General features: G+C 37.5%; 1 protein-coding gene across 3 annotated transcripts in view; it reads right to left on the minus strand.

Annotated features, from left to right (window-relative positions):
- Nucleotides 1-3,701: 3,701 nt before the first annotated feature.
- Nucleotides 3,702-14,452, minus strand: part of ttv (exostosin glycosyltransferase 1 ttv) — a 68,512-nt gene continuing 57,761 nt past the window's right edge. Inside the window, exons 6-11 of one of the 3 annotated variants that reach the window (XR_001770776.3) lie at nt 6,045-6,148; nt 5,822-5,972; nt 5,436-5,762; nt 5,065-5,381; nt 4,622-4,958; nt 3,702-4,211 (exon numbers count right to left, since the gene is read on the minus strand). Coding sequence is in view for 1 of the 3 variants with exons in the window: in XM_017169115.3 (XP_017024604.1) it covers nt 4,850-4,958; nt 5,065-5,381; nt 5,436-5,762; nt 5,822-5,972; nt 6,045-6,148 (1,008 nt within the window). In the remaining 2 variants the exon portion in view is untranslated. Of the gene's footprint in view, nt 4,959-5,064; nt 5,382-5,435; nt 5,763-5,821; nt 5,973-6,044; nt 6,149-14,452 lie in introns of all 3 variants that reach the window. The other 2 variants (XR_001770777.3, XM_017169115.3) reach the window with 2 other exon arrangements.

The following is a 14,452-nucleotide window of genomic DNA, read 5'->3' on the forward strand; positions in this document are numbered from 1 at the left end:
TTTAGATGGGAGGAGCAGGCAGGCCAAGGACCTTCTTCGTCCTTCGCACCTTGTTTAATTGAAAATACATTAGCAGCTTAATTGAGGAGAAGCAAACAAGGGAGAACGTTTCGAGTTTCAGTTTAATTTTTATTCAAAAATCACATTTGTTGTTTTTCCATACATATATATATAATATATATATGTAGATATATATATATAATATTTCTGCTGCGATGTTTTGCCAATAAATTATGGTTTACGCTTACTAGGTTACCGCTTTCATGGATTTATTTATGTAATTTACATTTATTCATGTGTGTGTGTGTGTGTGGTGTGGTGGTGGCTCTGTGTGGGGTGTGGGGGTGTATGTTTGCCTTAAGCTTTAACAATCATTACTAGGCAATAGTTATAAGCACATTCACTATATATATATTTATATATGGGTTTAAGTTTACTCGCATTTCAACAGGGGGCTTTGCTCTTCTTCTGTACAATTTTAAAAATATTATTTAACGTGGACAAACAAACCGAAGGGTATACGTAAATATTTTCATCATCAACGGCTTACATTTACATTTACGTGTGTATATTTTTTAGCCACACGCCAATCATTTCATATTTGCCAATAAAAATATACAGCATCAGAACAAGGATAAACAATTTCATTTCATTTGAAGGGTGACAGGTGTGAAGAATTGCTGGTTTTCTATGGGGGTTTTAATCCAATTGAATTAATGGACACCTTTGGGGCATGATTTGATGGACGAGGTGAATGGACCTATTCGAGAGTAGTCAATCTTAAGCTCAGATATGTTTTCATTGAAGCATAGCCAGTAGGTTGTGTTCTACAAAATGATATATTCCTTATGGTGGATATATAGTAGGGGTAGATATTAAGAAATGGGAGTACTTTGTATCCTTAACCAAACACATTTCCCTCACACTTTATTGTCGTTTTTTTTGTCAGGCCTTTCGAAGCAAAATATCCTGGGGAAGCTAGTTTGATAGCAGGAAAATAATGATATATCTTTAAGATATTTACTGTGTGTGTGTGTGGATTTAAACAACCCAATTCACCTCCTTTAAAAGTCCATTAACATGACACACTCCCAACTCTGCATTTGATGTGTGCACACACCACATGAATAAAAAAAGACGGGGAAATGCATTTCATTTTACTGAATAACCAATTGGAATTATAAGTGGATGGACACTTGGCCATTTTTGCACATGGCTTGGCCCGTTAAATGTGGCAAAATAATTGATTATTCACAATTATTGCAATAACACGATAAATGAAATAAATGGAAAAACTGTGGATGAATTCCGGGGTTTTTGACCACTAGGGGGTTACACTTGTAACCCGTCTGTGTGTGTATTTTAATGAAAGAGCACATGCACAATTTTCAATCGTATCACAACATCCAATATTCGTATTTCAATGATATTCTCATTTCATTAAGATTGGGTTGGCTTTCCCGGGTATATTTTTTGCGCTGCTTCCTGTTAATGTTAATGCAATAAATTTGATTACCGTTACGCAGGCTGCAATAATTACTTTATTGTTATTAATTAATGGCTTTTGCAATCGGTTTTTTTATGTTTTGTGTTTGGCCTTTTTATATCCGTTTTTTTTTTTGTTTAGTTTAGTTTGTTTGTTCATTTGTGTGTTTTGTGTTTTTGTGTGTGGGCGGGGCGGGATCGAGGAGCCTTTTGAATATTTTTGGTCAAGTTGTTTTGTTTGTTTTTGTTTTGAATAAGTTGTTCCATTATGTTTACCTTCCATCTTTTGTTTTTCTTTATTAAATCTGTATAAAAAGTGCAATTGTCTGTTTCTGTGTTTCTGTTTACCTTGTTTTTGCTTGTGTCAAATACAAATTCACAAATACAATTATATACGAGTTATAATACAAATATCCTTTACACGCAGATACAAAAAATAAAATGCACTGTACAAAATTTGATCTCATTCAGTTGCAACTGAACCTTTCAGTTGTGTATAATACGTATACGTAACATATGTAGATGTCATATCGTGTGTGTGAGAGAGAGTGGGTGTTGCTGTTGTGTGTTGTCTGTGTGTGTTGTGCACATCCTTCGCCTTGGGCCACACACACATTCGAAATATGCATATCCATATGTGTTTGTATCTGGCATTTTTGATTATTATTATTCGTAGTCAACGGCAAAAATGTTTGTTTGAAATGTTTGATTTATGTGCATGCTGATAGGGAACATTTCATTGCATTTGCCGTCTCTCTGCATGTCCTTCAGTCCGTCTCGATGGCGCAGTCATGTCCTGACATGCACATTCACATTCGCATTCGTCTTTATTCATATATATCGCCGATAAGCATATTTGACTGATAAATGCTAAACAATTTTGCTGTTTGGCAGTCAAGAGTTTCAAGAGAGAGTGAGAGATAGAATTTGGGCAACATTCTAAGTTGGCATCATGCGATTCCATTTAAATGTACATATTTTATGCGGTTTTAAAGAACCAGTTTGATGGCAGGAAGAAGAATAAATACAATTAGGGGAGGTTAAAGATCTTGAAATTTAAAAAATAACTATTTATTAGAGAAAATAAAATACGGTAGACTGAAGTAAAACCTGAAAATCTACAATTATTTTCACAGATATTTTAGTAATATTCAAAACATCAATTGATTATTTTTAAAGTGATAAAAAAAGCCTATTCCCCTATCTCCAGCTTGTTAAAAAAGAACATTGTCTACTTTCAGACCACAAATACATTATAATTAACATAAAACAAGAAAGAAAGCTAACTTTGGCCAGCCAAAGTTTGTATACCCTTGCAGGTAACAATTAAAATATATCATAACTATGCCAAAAATGCATTAATTTCGATTCGGAAAGCAGTTTTGTGTTAGTTTTTATTAATTTAAAAAAACTGCATACCAAATTAAAAATTTTAGGAAATCAAAATTTTTGGGCATTTTTGCAAATTTTAATGATGTAACCCCTTATAAAATTTTTCAAAAATGACCAAAAAATCGATTTCTTCCGGACATGTCTAGAAAGATTCGCATTTTAATGCTGATCAAGAATATATATGGTTTATGGGGTCGGAAATGATTCCTTGACTTAGAAAATTATTATTTTGTATTATAAAATCGGATTTCTTGATTTTCTTTAAATTAAAAATATCATAACTCGGCCAAAAGAGCATTAATTTTAAATCGGAAAACTGTTCTGTGCAAGATTTTCTACAGTTAATAAATCTGCATACTTTATTTTAAAAATTTTGAAAATTCAATTTTTTATCAAAATCAAAAATTTTAAAAAATTTTATAAAATTTTTCAAAAATGACCAAAAAATCGATTTCTTCCGGACATGTCTAGAAAGATTTCCCTGTTGATGCTGATCAAGAATATATATACTTTATAGGGTCGGAAACGTCTCCTTCACTGCGTTGCAAACTTCTGATTGAAGTTATAATAACCTGCAAGGGTATAAAGATTGCCTGCTTTCAGCCTTCAAAAATAAATATTTAAAAGCACTCAAATACATAAATGCCACAAACTGGTTCTTAAATAATTAATATCTAATTACACTGCACAAAAATAAGAATGTTTTCAAACCAAACTCATTTGATATGTTAAAACATAGTTATTGCTTTTAGCTCTTATTGCCCTTTGCACTCAATAAAAAAAAAGTACGAAATCAAAGCCAAAATAATAAAACAAAGAGTCCGTAATCATTCGCAATCGTGGTGTATATTTGTTGTAAAAAATAGGTATAGAAATATATACTTTCGCTATAGTATATGTATATGTATAGAATTTTCCTCTTTGTAGCTTAAACTAAAGACTCAATCTCAACGCTTTTTCTGATATGCGACTGTGTGTGGTTACTAAAAAAGTTGATTGCATATTGGTAATTGATTGGCGTAGATAGTTACGTCGGTAAATGGCCACGTTTAGAACTAAAAGCTGATTTGTCCAAAAATAATAATTGCACATAACAAATTGGAAATGGAAAGCTACTTAAACGTTTAACTTAGCATTAGTTAATTGCTTCTCCTCTGCGGATTTGTGCACACTTTTTTGCTGAATGGCCTGGAAAGAGTTCCCTCTCCGGTGCTTATGCTGCTCTTGCTTCTCCTTCTGCTCGTCCCTCTCTATGGTATAATGGCCACGGTTAACCCGGATTGTATTCAGTACGGAGGATGTGGAATACGGATTTCGATGAGCCTCAACTGAAACTGAGACGACTTTGCCATCATTGTCCACATTCACAAGTTCACAAGTGTATGGATAAATCACTAACTATACACGGAGAGTTACAACAACGACATAGGACATACAAACATTTACATTTTACACATACAAAACTCAATGCACACAGTACAAAAAATCGGCTACTTATGTTCCTAAACATCATATCGTAATATATATGGTATATATATATCCATTTACATATGCAGGCGCGTACACATATACATATATAGAAAAATCATTTAGCGCGTTTAGCTAATTTTTGAAATTAGCAAAAAAGATGGCAAAATCGTTTGCTTCGCTTGCAGTTAACTAGGCTACTTCACATAATCGTATCTAGAGTCTATATAGTATATATACACATGCCGGATGCCTACATCGATGTACACATACATACATTTACATACTCCGCTCCTAACTAAGTTCCCTCCTCTCGTTTCTCTCGTTTCGCTACTAATAATAATTAACATAGTTCTTGCGTCGCTTGGCCAGCGTCAAAAAACAGCATTTTGTCTAAACTTATGGTGTGTGTGTGTGTGTCGGGTGTTTGCTGTTGTGTTGTGTTGTGGTGTATATGTATTCAGTACTCTTAGCGCTTGTAGCTATTGCCAGGATGCACATATCGCTAGCTGCCGACCAGCTCGATCTGTCGGTATTTCTTGCGCAAATTGGAAACGGGATCACGATACAGCATTGGATCCATGCGCAAATTGGAACGTATCAGCGGCATATAGCTGCAAAAAGAAGCAAAGAAATCAAAAAAAGACATTTAATATAAAGTATATATGGTAACAAAACTAAATCCAAGCTTTTTATAACCTTCTTTAATGAAATACTCACCCAAACACCGCCGCAAAGGTATTCAAACAGCTCTGACGCTGAATAAAATGATCGGGATCATTCCAGGGCGATCGTCCCGTCTCCCGATCCTTGTAGCCCTTGCGTTGCGTCACCTTGATGGGCGGTTTCCTGGTCACATGCGAGACCAGCAGGTTCATTAGGATATCCTCGCAGTTGGAGGACTGCTGTACAGTCTTAAGGAGCAGCAACGACAGCCAGTTGGTGTACAAATAGTTGTAGTAACGGTGGTAGAAGGCCGCCCCCGTTAGCACTATTGAATAGTAGTTCGTCCATTTGGACGTATAACCCCACGCATTCTGGTAAAAAGAAGAGAATAAATACTAAAAGTAGAGAAGAAGACAATAACCCACCTTGGAATCATCCCAGAAATGCGCTCGCGCCGGATAGCCTACAATGCGTTCGGGAAAGTCCCGCCACACCGTGTAGGCAAAGTCCAGTTCATCCGTATTGAGTATAGCGTCCTCGTCCAGGGACAGCACAGCGTCCGTCTGAATTTCGTCGTAGGGCAGGAATCGTTGTGATATGCTAGGTCGTCCCTCAGTCGTCTGGCTTGTGGGTCCAGCTCCCTGACTCCTTGTGCTGCCCCCCAAGGAGATCACATGCAAAGGTATGTGGTTGGTGGGGGGCCAGCGCTTCTTCAGCGGCAGCGGCCGATCGGCTGCCCAAAGGACAAGGATCTGTGAGAGTAAAAAGTAAGTAAAAGTTTAAAAATATATATATACTTGCGATTACTCACCCTTTCCACAAACTGGCTCTTGGTGATAGTCCTCACCAGCTTGTAAAGCGCCGCATTCGGGCCCAGGGCGGCGCCAATCTGCACGTAGATGACCGCTGTGTAGTTGTGTCGCGGCTCCGCGCCCATTGAGTTCAATAGAAATGGCATGTACCTGCAGTTAGTAGCAATCGATTCAGGAATATTTAGTACACAAGGATATGCCAAGATGTATGGCAATACCAACCTTGAACTGTCGGCAAAGGTGGGCAACGTGAGCAGGGCTCCCGGAGAGCTATTCCACACCAGGCTGCTTCGCACCGGATAATCCGGCAGGCGTTCGCGTATGATCTGCAAAAGGATATGGATAGGAAAAGGGGAAGTCCTTCGGTTAACGCTTGTTTAATGGCTTGTCGATACGCTCAAGTGGTGATTGCCAATTGATTGCCTAATGAGGGGGAGACGGAGGAGAATGGCAAGAAGCGAGGAGCGAGCAGCGTGGAAAGCAAAGCTGAATTTCGAGTGCATTTCAAGGAGCAGTCCAAATTGCGTTTTGAATAGTCCTTCCCCCCAGAAAAGGGATGGCCTCTGCCTCTCTGTGGCTCTCTCTGCCCTCTATTTCTGTGCTTCTATTCGGTTTGTCCTCCGCAGAGTGTGATAATTCAATGGGCTTTAGTTGTTGCCTAATTTTCCGTTTGGCGCAGATGGTGACCTCCTCGTCCCCAATGGGTTTTCCCCTAGCTTTTCCATGTAGGACAATTAGGGGTAACAAAATAGTTCTATGACTATCTTATAACTGCTATGATAAAAATATTTATAGATTACAATTTATTTATTTTCAGTTTAAAGAATATTTTTAAGCTATGTTGAAATAAGTGAACTTTTTGCTTACAAAAGTTATTTCTAGAAAACCCCTTTGCACTCCTATTAATCTAACCCCAGCTGTATCCCAGTATATAGGCATATTCATGCATATATGCATAGAGCGGGGCGTTACCGCAGTTTCCGCTGCGCAGAGCGGATGCGGAAGTGCCTCTGCTCGACCCTCCTCCAAGCGTCCCCTAACTAAGTGCTAGACAAAGGCAGCAAGAGAAGGGAGAAGTCGGCAGGCTCTCTGCAAACATCGCGTGTCATTAACGCGACGTTAATTTGTCGCTCAAAGTGTTAGCGTTGAGCGGAGGAGGGGCGCCTTAAAGTATGCCATGCCAAATTAGTTAGACATCCCAACCGCGCGCGGTTAACTCGCCAAGTCCTTGCGCCTCCTTCATTTCCCATTCACCATTTACCATTTGGCACTGTTTTGACTAAGAGAGAGCGAGAGTCTGAGTTTGAGTTTGAGCTGAATGCAATTATAATTGCAAAGCCTGACCCCAACTAAGAGCTTAGTGGCGGCCTGCCAAGTGAGGGCGGCGGCATTCGCGCTGAGTTATGCAAGTACAGGTGCAGCCACGTGCACCTGACAGAAGGCACAAAACAGAAGATGGAGGACGAGGCGTGTTATGCAAGTGGCACCGAGCCACTGCATCCCCTAACACTAACACAAACCCTTGGTCGCCTCTGTTCATTCGTGTTATTTCTGTCTGGCACGCCCTGCTTTTGTGCGTGTGGTTAGTTGAATTTGAATGCGGGCACGACGATCATCTCCCGCCGGAATTCCCCCCAACTATCCGTGCTAAAGACGTAATGAGAGGCCTGGGGGGAGTTAACCCACAATAGCTCACAATTACAGGTTATGGATCGACAGTTGTTCGGTCTTTAATAGGGGACAGTGCAGCTAGGGACAACTATAAAATCATTTAGTTCTTTAAACAGACATTAATAGTACTATCACTCTCTTTTAGAGAAGCTCTTTATTATATTTCCCTCATTATATTTATGTCTCAGTAACTAACCTCTTTTACTTTGCCCTCCTTTTTGCTACTATCAATATTCATAAGCTCAAACTAAAGCCAGGGCATTGCAACTTCGTTGGCGATTTGAAAGTTTTATTTTTCTGCCATCCTTTTTGTAAACATCCATCATGCTTCCGCACCCTTCAATCCTCACATCTCCAGCTCCATCTCCATCACCTCTTAACCCTTAACTCGTTAAGCTGCTGGCGGCAGGTGCAGTTGCAGGAGGAAACTAACCAAACTAGGATTTCCCAGCTCCTGCCTGCCTGCCTGCCAATCCTGGGATCCTTGGAGCTTCTTGTCTGGCTGGCAACGTGTCTCGAGTACCTGCTTTATATATTTTGTAATTATAATCTCCACCCCTTTGCTCCTTTTTGCATAATCAACGCTCAACTAACGCGGAAAGCGTGTTTGCTTTAGCTCATCTCCCCCCCCCCCCCCCCCCATTTTGGCCCAGTGTATTATGAATGGGGGTGAGTAGCTGCGTGTGTTTTTGTGTTGGCCTGCAACATAATTAAGTCAATCCCGCGCTGTTGGCGCTGCCAGGATAATTGAGAGCGAGAGGCAGCTAGGCAGGGACAAATGTACGATTCAATTATGCACATCTCCCACAACTCTAGCACTCGGTATGTGTGTGTGTGTGTGTGTTTAGGCCTGGCCCAGACGGGACCCGCCGTTGCTCTTGTCCACATTTTAATTGGCCAACAAAGTGCATTTAATTGGCTTAAATCCATGTTGCACAGGGAGAATTTTTGAGTTGTAGCTGGCAGCCGAATAAAAGGACAGTAAGGATTGGTTGGGAAGCTCCATAGGATCTGTAATAAGAGGGTTAATGTCTCTATAAACAGACTAACTTCAAGAAGTGTAGCCACTGTACCCACTCCCAGTTGCTTGGCTACACATGTCAGGCTGAAGCTCTCTTATTCAGCTGCTGAGTTTCTTTTCTATCGTTGCTGCCTGGTGGAATTTGGATGGCAGCCAGGAGAGACTTATCGCTGCAGCCGAAGAAGGACCAAGAACAGCGGCAACAATCGCTTAAGGCTCTACTTAAGAGCCCCAAGAAGGAAGAGGAAGTCAACCAAAACTTCATTTCCTGTTCGCATCAGTATCTGCTTGGCATGTATAGTATGTGTGTTTAAGCGATGATTAAGTTGCCGCCACTGAAGGATGTGAAGCTACTGCAGGTTGCTCCTGAAGGAGGCTCACGAGCCAATAGACTGGATAATATAGGCAAATAAAACAGGTGTGCATGCAGGCCTTAAAGCCGGAATTTAAAGTTTGTTTGGCCTACCACCCACAAAATACACAAAACCGAACACCGACTTGACTGGAATTCCATTAAGAGTTTTGCCTAAAAGTTAACTTACGCCCACATATACATATATTTGTGTGTGTATGGAATATATGCAAGTGTGTCTGCCATGCAGGCACAAATTTGCTTAAATTAATTGCCAGCCAATGCACAGTGAGAGCTGCCTTTGGCCCATGCAAGTCGGGATTCCTTTTGGCCACAGCTTTGCCTGTTTATTTTCTTGATCTGGCCTGACTTCTTTTATTTTCTGATAGCTTGCTATTAATGGAATTTTAATTGGAAGCTCTTGGGAAAAGGGTTTTCCGGCAAAGAAGTTTGTGGCAAAGAAAGATAAAAGATTAAAGGAATGAAAATTATATATAAATTGACTGTAAAAGGAATTTTGTATGCCTTTAATAAGATAAAGGTCTTGGGAATACTATTCTGAAAAGAAGAAAAGGTGTGTTTTATTTTTAAAATATATTTCTTTTAAAAAGAGAAAAAGAAAAAGCAACCTTTAGGATTTCATTTGTTTGATTTTAAGCAGTAAGGTTTCTCCTTACTAATCAGTTTTCATCTGGCAGACACACAGGCTTTTGCATGTTTACAAATTGAATTCTGTTGGTGCCATGGCGAAAGTTTCCGTTTCCGGTTCTTTCCTCGTAATAAGAAGATGTCGGTTTGCCTTTTTTTTTCTTGTTTTTCTCAGCTATTTTTACTAGCATACTTCGTGGGGCCAGAAACTTCCTGCATTTGTATACTCAAACATATATACGTACGTATGTATATGTATATGGGTGGGCGTGGCAAGCGGGTTAAAAGTTGCAAGCTGTGCAAAGGCAGCTGCATACATAAAATGTACTCCGTTGGCCAGGCCAAAACTTTCACTCAGTGACACCAAAAAAAAACAAGAAAGGAAGCTAACTTCGGCACGCCGAAGTTTGTATACCCTTGCAGATTGGTTTTGAGGTTTATATTATAGATTTAAATGCTGAAAACACTCACAAAACAGAGTTTCATTACATGTTACCTATACTTATTATGTTTACAGTTTGACAATTACAGTTTTACATTCCCAGTTTTACATTTTCTCTACATCTACCGATCGGTTTATATGGCAGCTATATGATATAGTTGTCCGATTTTTATGAAACTTATACCATAATTCTAGAATAATAAAAAAAGCTTATATCTCAGAGTAGATAAAAATACGTTGAAAAACAACGAAACTATAATTTTTTTTCTTATTTATTTCTCGACCGTTCCTATGGCAGCTATATCATATAGTCGTCCGATTTTCATAAAATTTTTACTAAAATTCTGAAATAATATAAAATGGCCATACCTAAAAAATGGTGCAAAAATGTTGAAAAACAGCAAAGTTATAATTTTTTTTCTACAAATATATCGAACATTTGTATGGCAGCTATATGATATAGTCGTCCGATCCGGCCCGTTCCGACATATATAGCAGTGAGAGCATATAGAAGACTATATGCGAAGTTTCATTCAGATAGCTTTAAAACTGAGGGACTAGTTTGCGTAGAAACAGACAGACAGACAGACGGACAGACAGACAGACGGACAGACAGACAGACGGACAGACGGACATGGCTAGATCGACTCGGCTGTTGATGCTGATCAAGAATATATATACTTTATAGGGTCGGAAACGTCTCCTTCACTGCGTTGCAAACTTCTGACTGAAATTATAATACCCTGCAAGGGTATAAAAACAGAAAAGACTCTGCTGCAGCATTAAAAACTTAAAAAAAAAAAATAAGAAAGCAAGAAAAATAAGAAAAACATAAAGAACAAGATGAACTCCGTCGAAGACAAACACTAAATTAACTTATGCAAGTAGCTAAAAGTGACATGACACAACAGCGGAAGTAAAAATTGCAGCTTTGCTTTAAAAACTTTTTTGCTTAAAAATTAACAAAGGCCTTAAGCTAAAAGCAACAAAAATTAAAGTATAAAAAAGCTTAGTTAGTTCTAGATTTTCATAAACAAACTACAAATCCCCCGACTCAATTATAAAGCAAACGTAAAACTCTCAAAAAACAACAAAATGTGTTTAAAAATAATAAAATATATATGTATGTATATGTATTCCCCCGTGGCTGGTGAAAATATTTTAAAAACAGAAGCACGTTCAGCGAAACGCAAACAATTTTCAGTCTCTGCGGTTTTTGGCTTATGACAATTAAACAAAAACAGCAACAAATTTCTAAACCAATTCCAAACAGACAACATTTTATATAGCATTTTATTTTTTTTATTGTTTTTACTTCGCGAGTTTCAGACGTGTTTTTGTACAAATTTATCGATCTAAACTTGTTGACCAATGTTAATTAAGTGTGACACTAGAGAGAGGAGGAAAAGGGGGCTATCATACTGGGGATATATACCTATATATATACAATATATATTTATATATATATATATCCGATGACGTGTGAATTTGTGTGAAATCCGCAACTATTTGGCTTTGTTTTTAGGCTTAGCCATTTATACATTTTCAATGATTTTTTGGTGAGATTTGCAAGTTAAACCTCTTAAATGTTGGCTGCGAGGTATAAAGAATTTAACAAATTTATTTTGAAACTAATAGATTGCTTTAACGTTTTGTTTATGGGACTTTCCTTTCAGAAATACTATTTATTTTAAATTTAAAGCATTGGCAGGACTGGAACTATACTATATCACTATACCCACTAAACTATACTATACCTTATCCCTACTATATTATACTGTCAAACAACCAAAACTCCAGTTAACAAAAACATCCCATAAACAAAGTAATCTACAGACTGATATATTAAAATCAAGCTCTTTAAACACCATAAAACACAAGATTACTGATGCTGTACAACTTTTTTAAAGCTCTTTTTCCAATTATGCTTAATTTTTCAATTTTTCCTTCAGCACCTCTTCAGCTTAATCGCCGGGCGTTTGGCGTTTGGCTCTTGGCTCTTTTGGCTGTTTGCTGTTGGTTCATTCATCTTATAACGTCATTTGCCATGACTTCAAACTTTAAGCTGACGATGATGTCATTACTGTTGGCAAACTTCAGAGCTGTCGCGTACAACGCAAATAACCAACAGCAACAACAGCAGCAGCAGCCAGTGACTGAAGTTATGAAGCTGCTTTGACAAATTCGTAAAACAACCAAAAAATAAAAAAAAAACACAACAAAAATTCAACAGACACAAACAAGTTTTGACGGGGGGCAAAAAAAAATACAACAAGAAGCTAACTTCAATTTTGTTTGATTTCAGTTTATTCAGTATCTCTGCTGTATGTTTTATTTAAAGATAGGCGCAGCCAGGGCAATATCTATATAGACACGAATAAAAAAAAAAGAAACGCAAATGTAACAAAGAGCAAATAAATACAATACAAATATTGGTTCGGAAAGTTTGCTCAAATTAAGAGCCCTGCGGGCAAGTGTGTTTATTTATTTGTCGTCGTCGACGTTCTTTATTTAAGGTTAATCGATACTTATTGTATTCGAAGAAAGTGGGAGAATATGAAGAAGTGTTGTCCTACAGAAATGATAAGCGAAAGAGGCAACAAAAAATTGTTAACTTAAAGGGGCTTTAGGGCAAAATTCCTTTAGATAATTACAACCTTCGAAAGAGTTACAAAAAATATATTTTAAAAATATTAAAACAATGACAAGGCTTTAAAATAATTGCTGAGGGAAAATTTTTAAATTTAAGAAGATTTTTTGAGGGTTTTTTGCTAAAGAATTCCAATGAAAATTCAATTAAATCCAGTATTTAAATATTTTAAACCCATGAAATAAATTCTTTAAAACTTCACTTGCCCATTAAATTGAGAAAAGCTTTAACTTTTTCCTAGCAAACATTTCATAAAGCTAATTTCCGTCCCAGCTACTGGAATGATTCTTATCAATTTGTAATCTTAATCCCGAGCAATTCCTCAACTGACAAATTAAGGTAATCTCAAAAGGCAAAGCCTAGACTACAGAGAAGAACTTCCGTCACAAGCAAAAGCCCAAATAAGATTCAAACCAAACAAGGCAGGAATAACAAACAAACAAACAAAAAAGAAATAACAATTTAACATCTGGTTAGGTTTAAACTCCCGCTTTGAGCAGACAATTGGGAATGTTAATTAATTTTAATTAGCTGACGCGTACGGCTTATAATCATAATCATAATTATATATATGTGTATATTCCGAAAGTCAAAAGAAACGTTTGCGTCGTTCATGATTAAAAATAATTTGGTGACGTCACAGAGAAGCCTCTACGTTTTGGAGGTCAGTGCTGTGTATACATATATATATATTCTGGTTTTATTTGCTTTTTTTTTGTTATTTCAACTGGTGACGTCACGGGCTTATATAGATTGCCTGACAAGTTCACATATTTTCTCGCAGCGTGAGAGCCCAAACAGCTAAAGTTCCGTTCTCCCATTCTCGAGGGCAAAATAAAAAAATAAAATTGTTTGCCGGCTATTTGCATTTTGCAAATAAATGCTAGAAGAGAGAGCTGAGAATTCTGTTATCTAGAATAAAAAATATATGTATATATAGAAAAGAAAGCTTGGCAAATAGCAGTGGATGTCGCATTCTCCCGCTTTTTAACTGGTTATTTATTATTATTGCACTCCCAAAGCACTCTCGAGTATTCAATGTCAATAAATATTTCACTTATGACAAGTTTGACATTGCGCCAAGCCAAGTTTTCCACTCCCCCCCCCCCACTGATTTTCCCATCGCCCACTCTGCTTTTCCATGCAGTATTTCATAATTTTGGACAAGCTGTTGTTGGGCCCATAATTGACCCGCTCGCCGGCTGATCGATAAACTGACAGAGCAGAGAGGGCTAGGAGGGATGTGGCCCAAACTAACTGAATCGAGCGGAATTGATGATGTGGGCGGGCGTCCCATTGTGGTCGATTTTCATGTGTCGCAATCACTATTAAGGGCCCCATTAATTTATGTGGCCAGCCAAAGTCTAACAAATCATACAATTTATGGAGAGACGAAGGATTTTGAATGGGATATAAGTACATATACATATATTCAGTATAGCTACATTGGCTGTCAAAGCAAATATTTAATATATTTACAAAACTAGCTTATTTAAATATCAAGTTTCTTTTGAAATTTGTAAACATTTAATATTAATATATAAAAAAATATCTAAATACAGGATTCTCTGTTGTAATACTTTTATTTTTTGGTAATTTAATGATTTAAATGATAAATAGCTCTATATCTCATCAATTAGCTATTTTTGTGCAATCTCCCCTCAATATTTTCCACATGTTCGTTGGTATAATATTTTTTTTTAACGCAATCCCCACTCAATGTGTTACATTTTCCATTTGTAGTTTTATTTTTCACGCAATGCTGCAATCCATATGTTCAAAATGTACTCCATTTCCTTTCCCTTTGTGGTAACATCTCTGATTTTATAGCAATTGCCGTTCATTA

This window comes from Drosophila kikkawai, chromosome 2R, assembly GCF_030179895.1.
Source record: "Drosophila kikkawai strain 14028-0561.14 chromosome 2R, DkikHiC1v2, whole genome shotgun sequence".
Lineage (NCBI taxonomy): Eukaryota > Metazoa > Arthropoda > Insecta > Diptera > Drosophilidae > Drosophila > Drosophila kikkawai.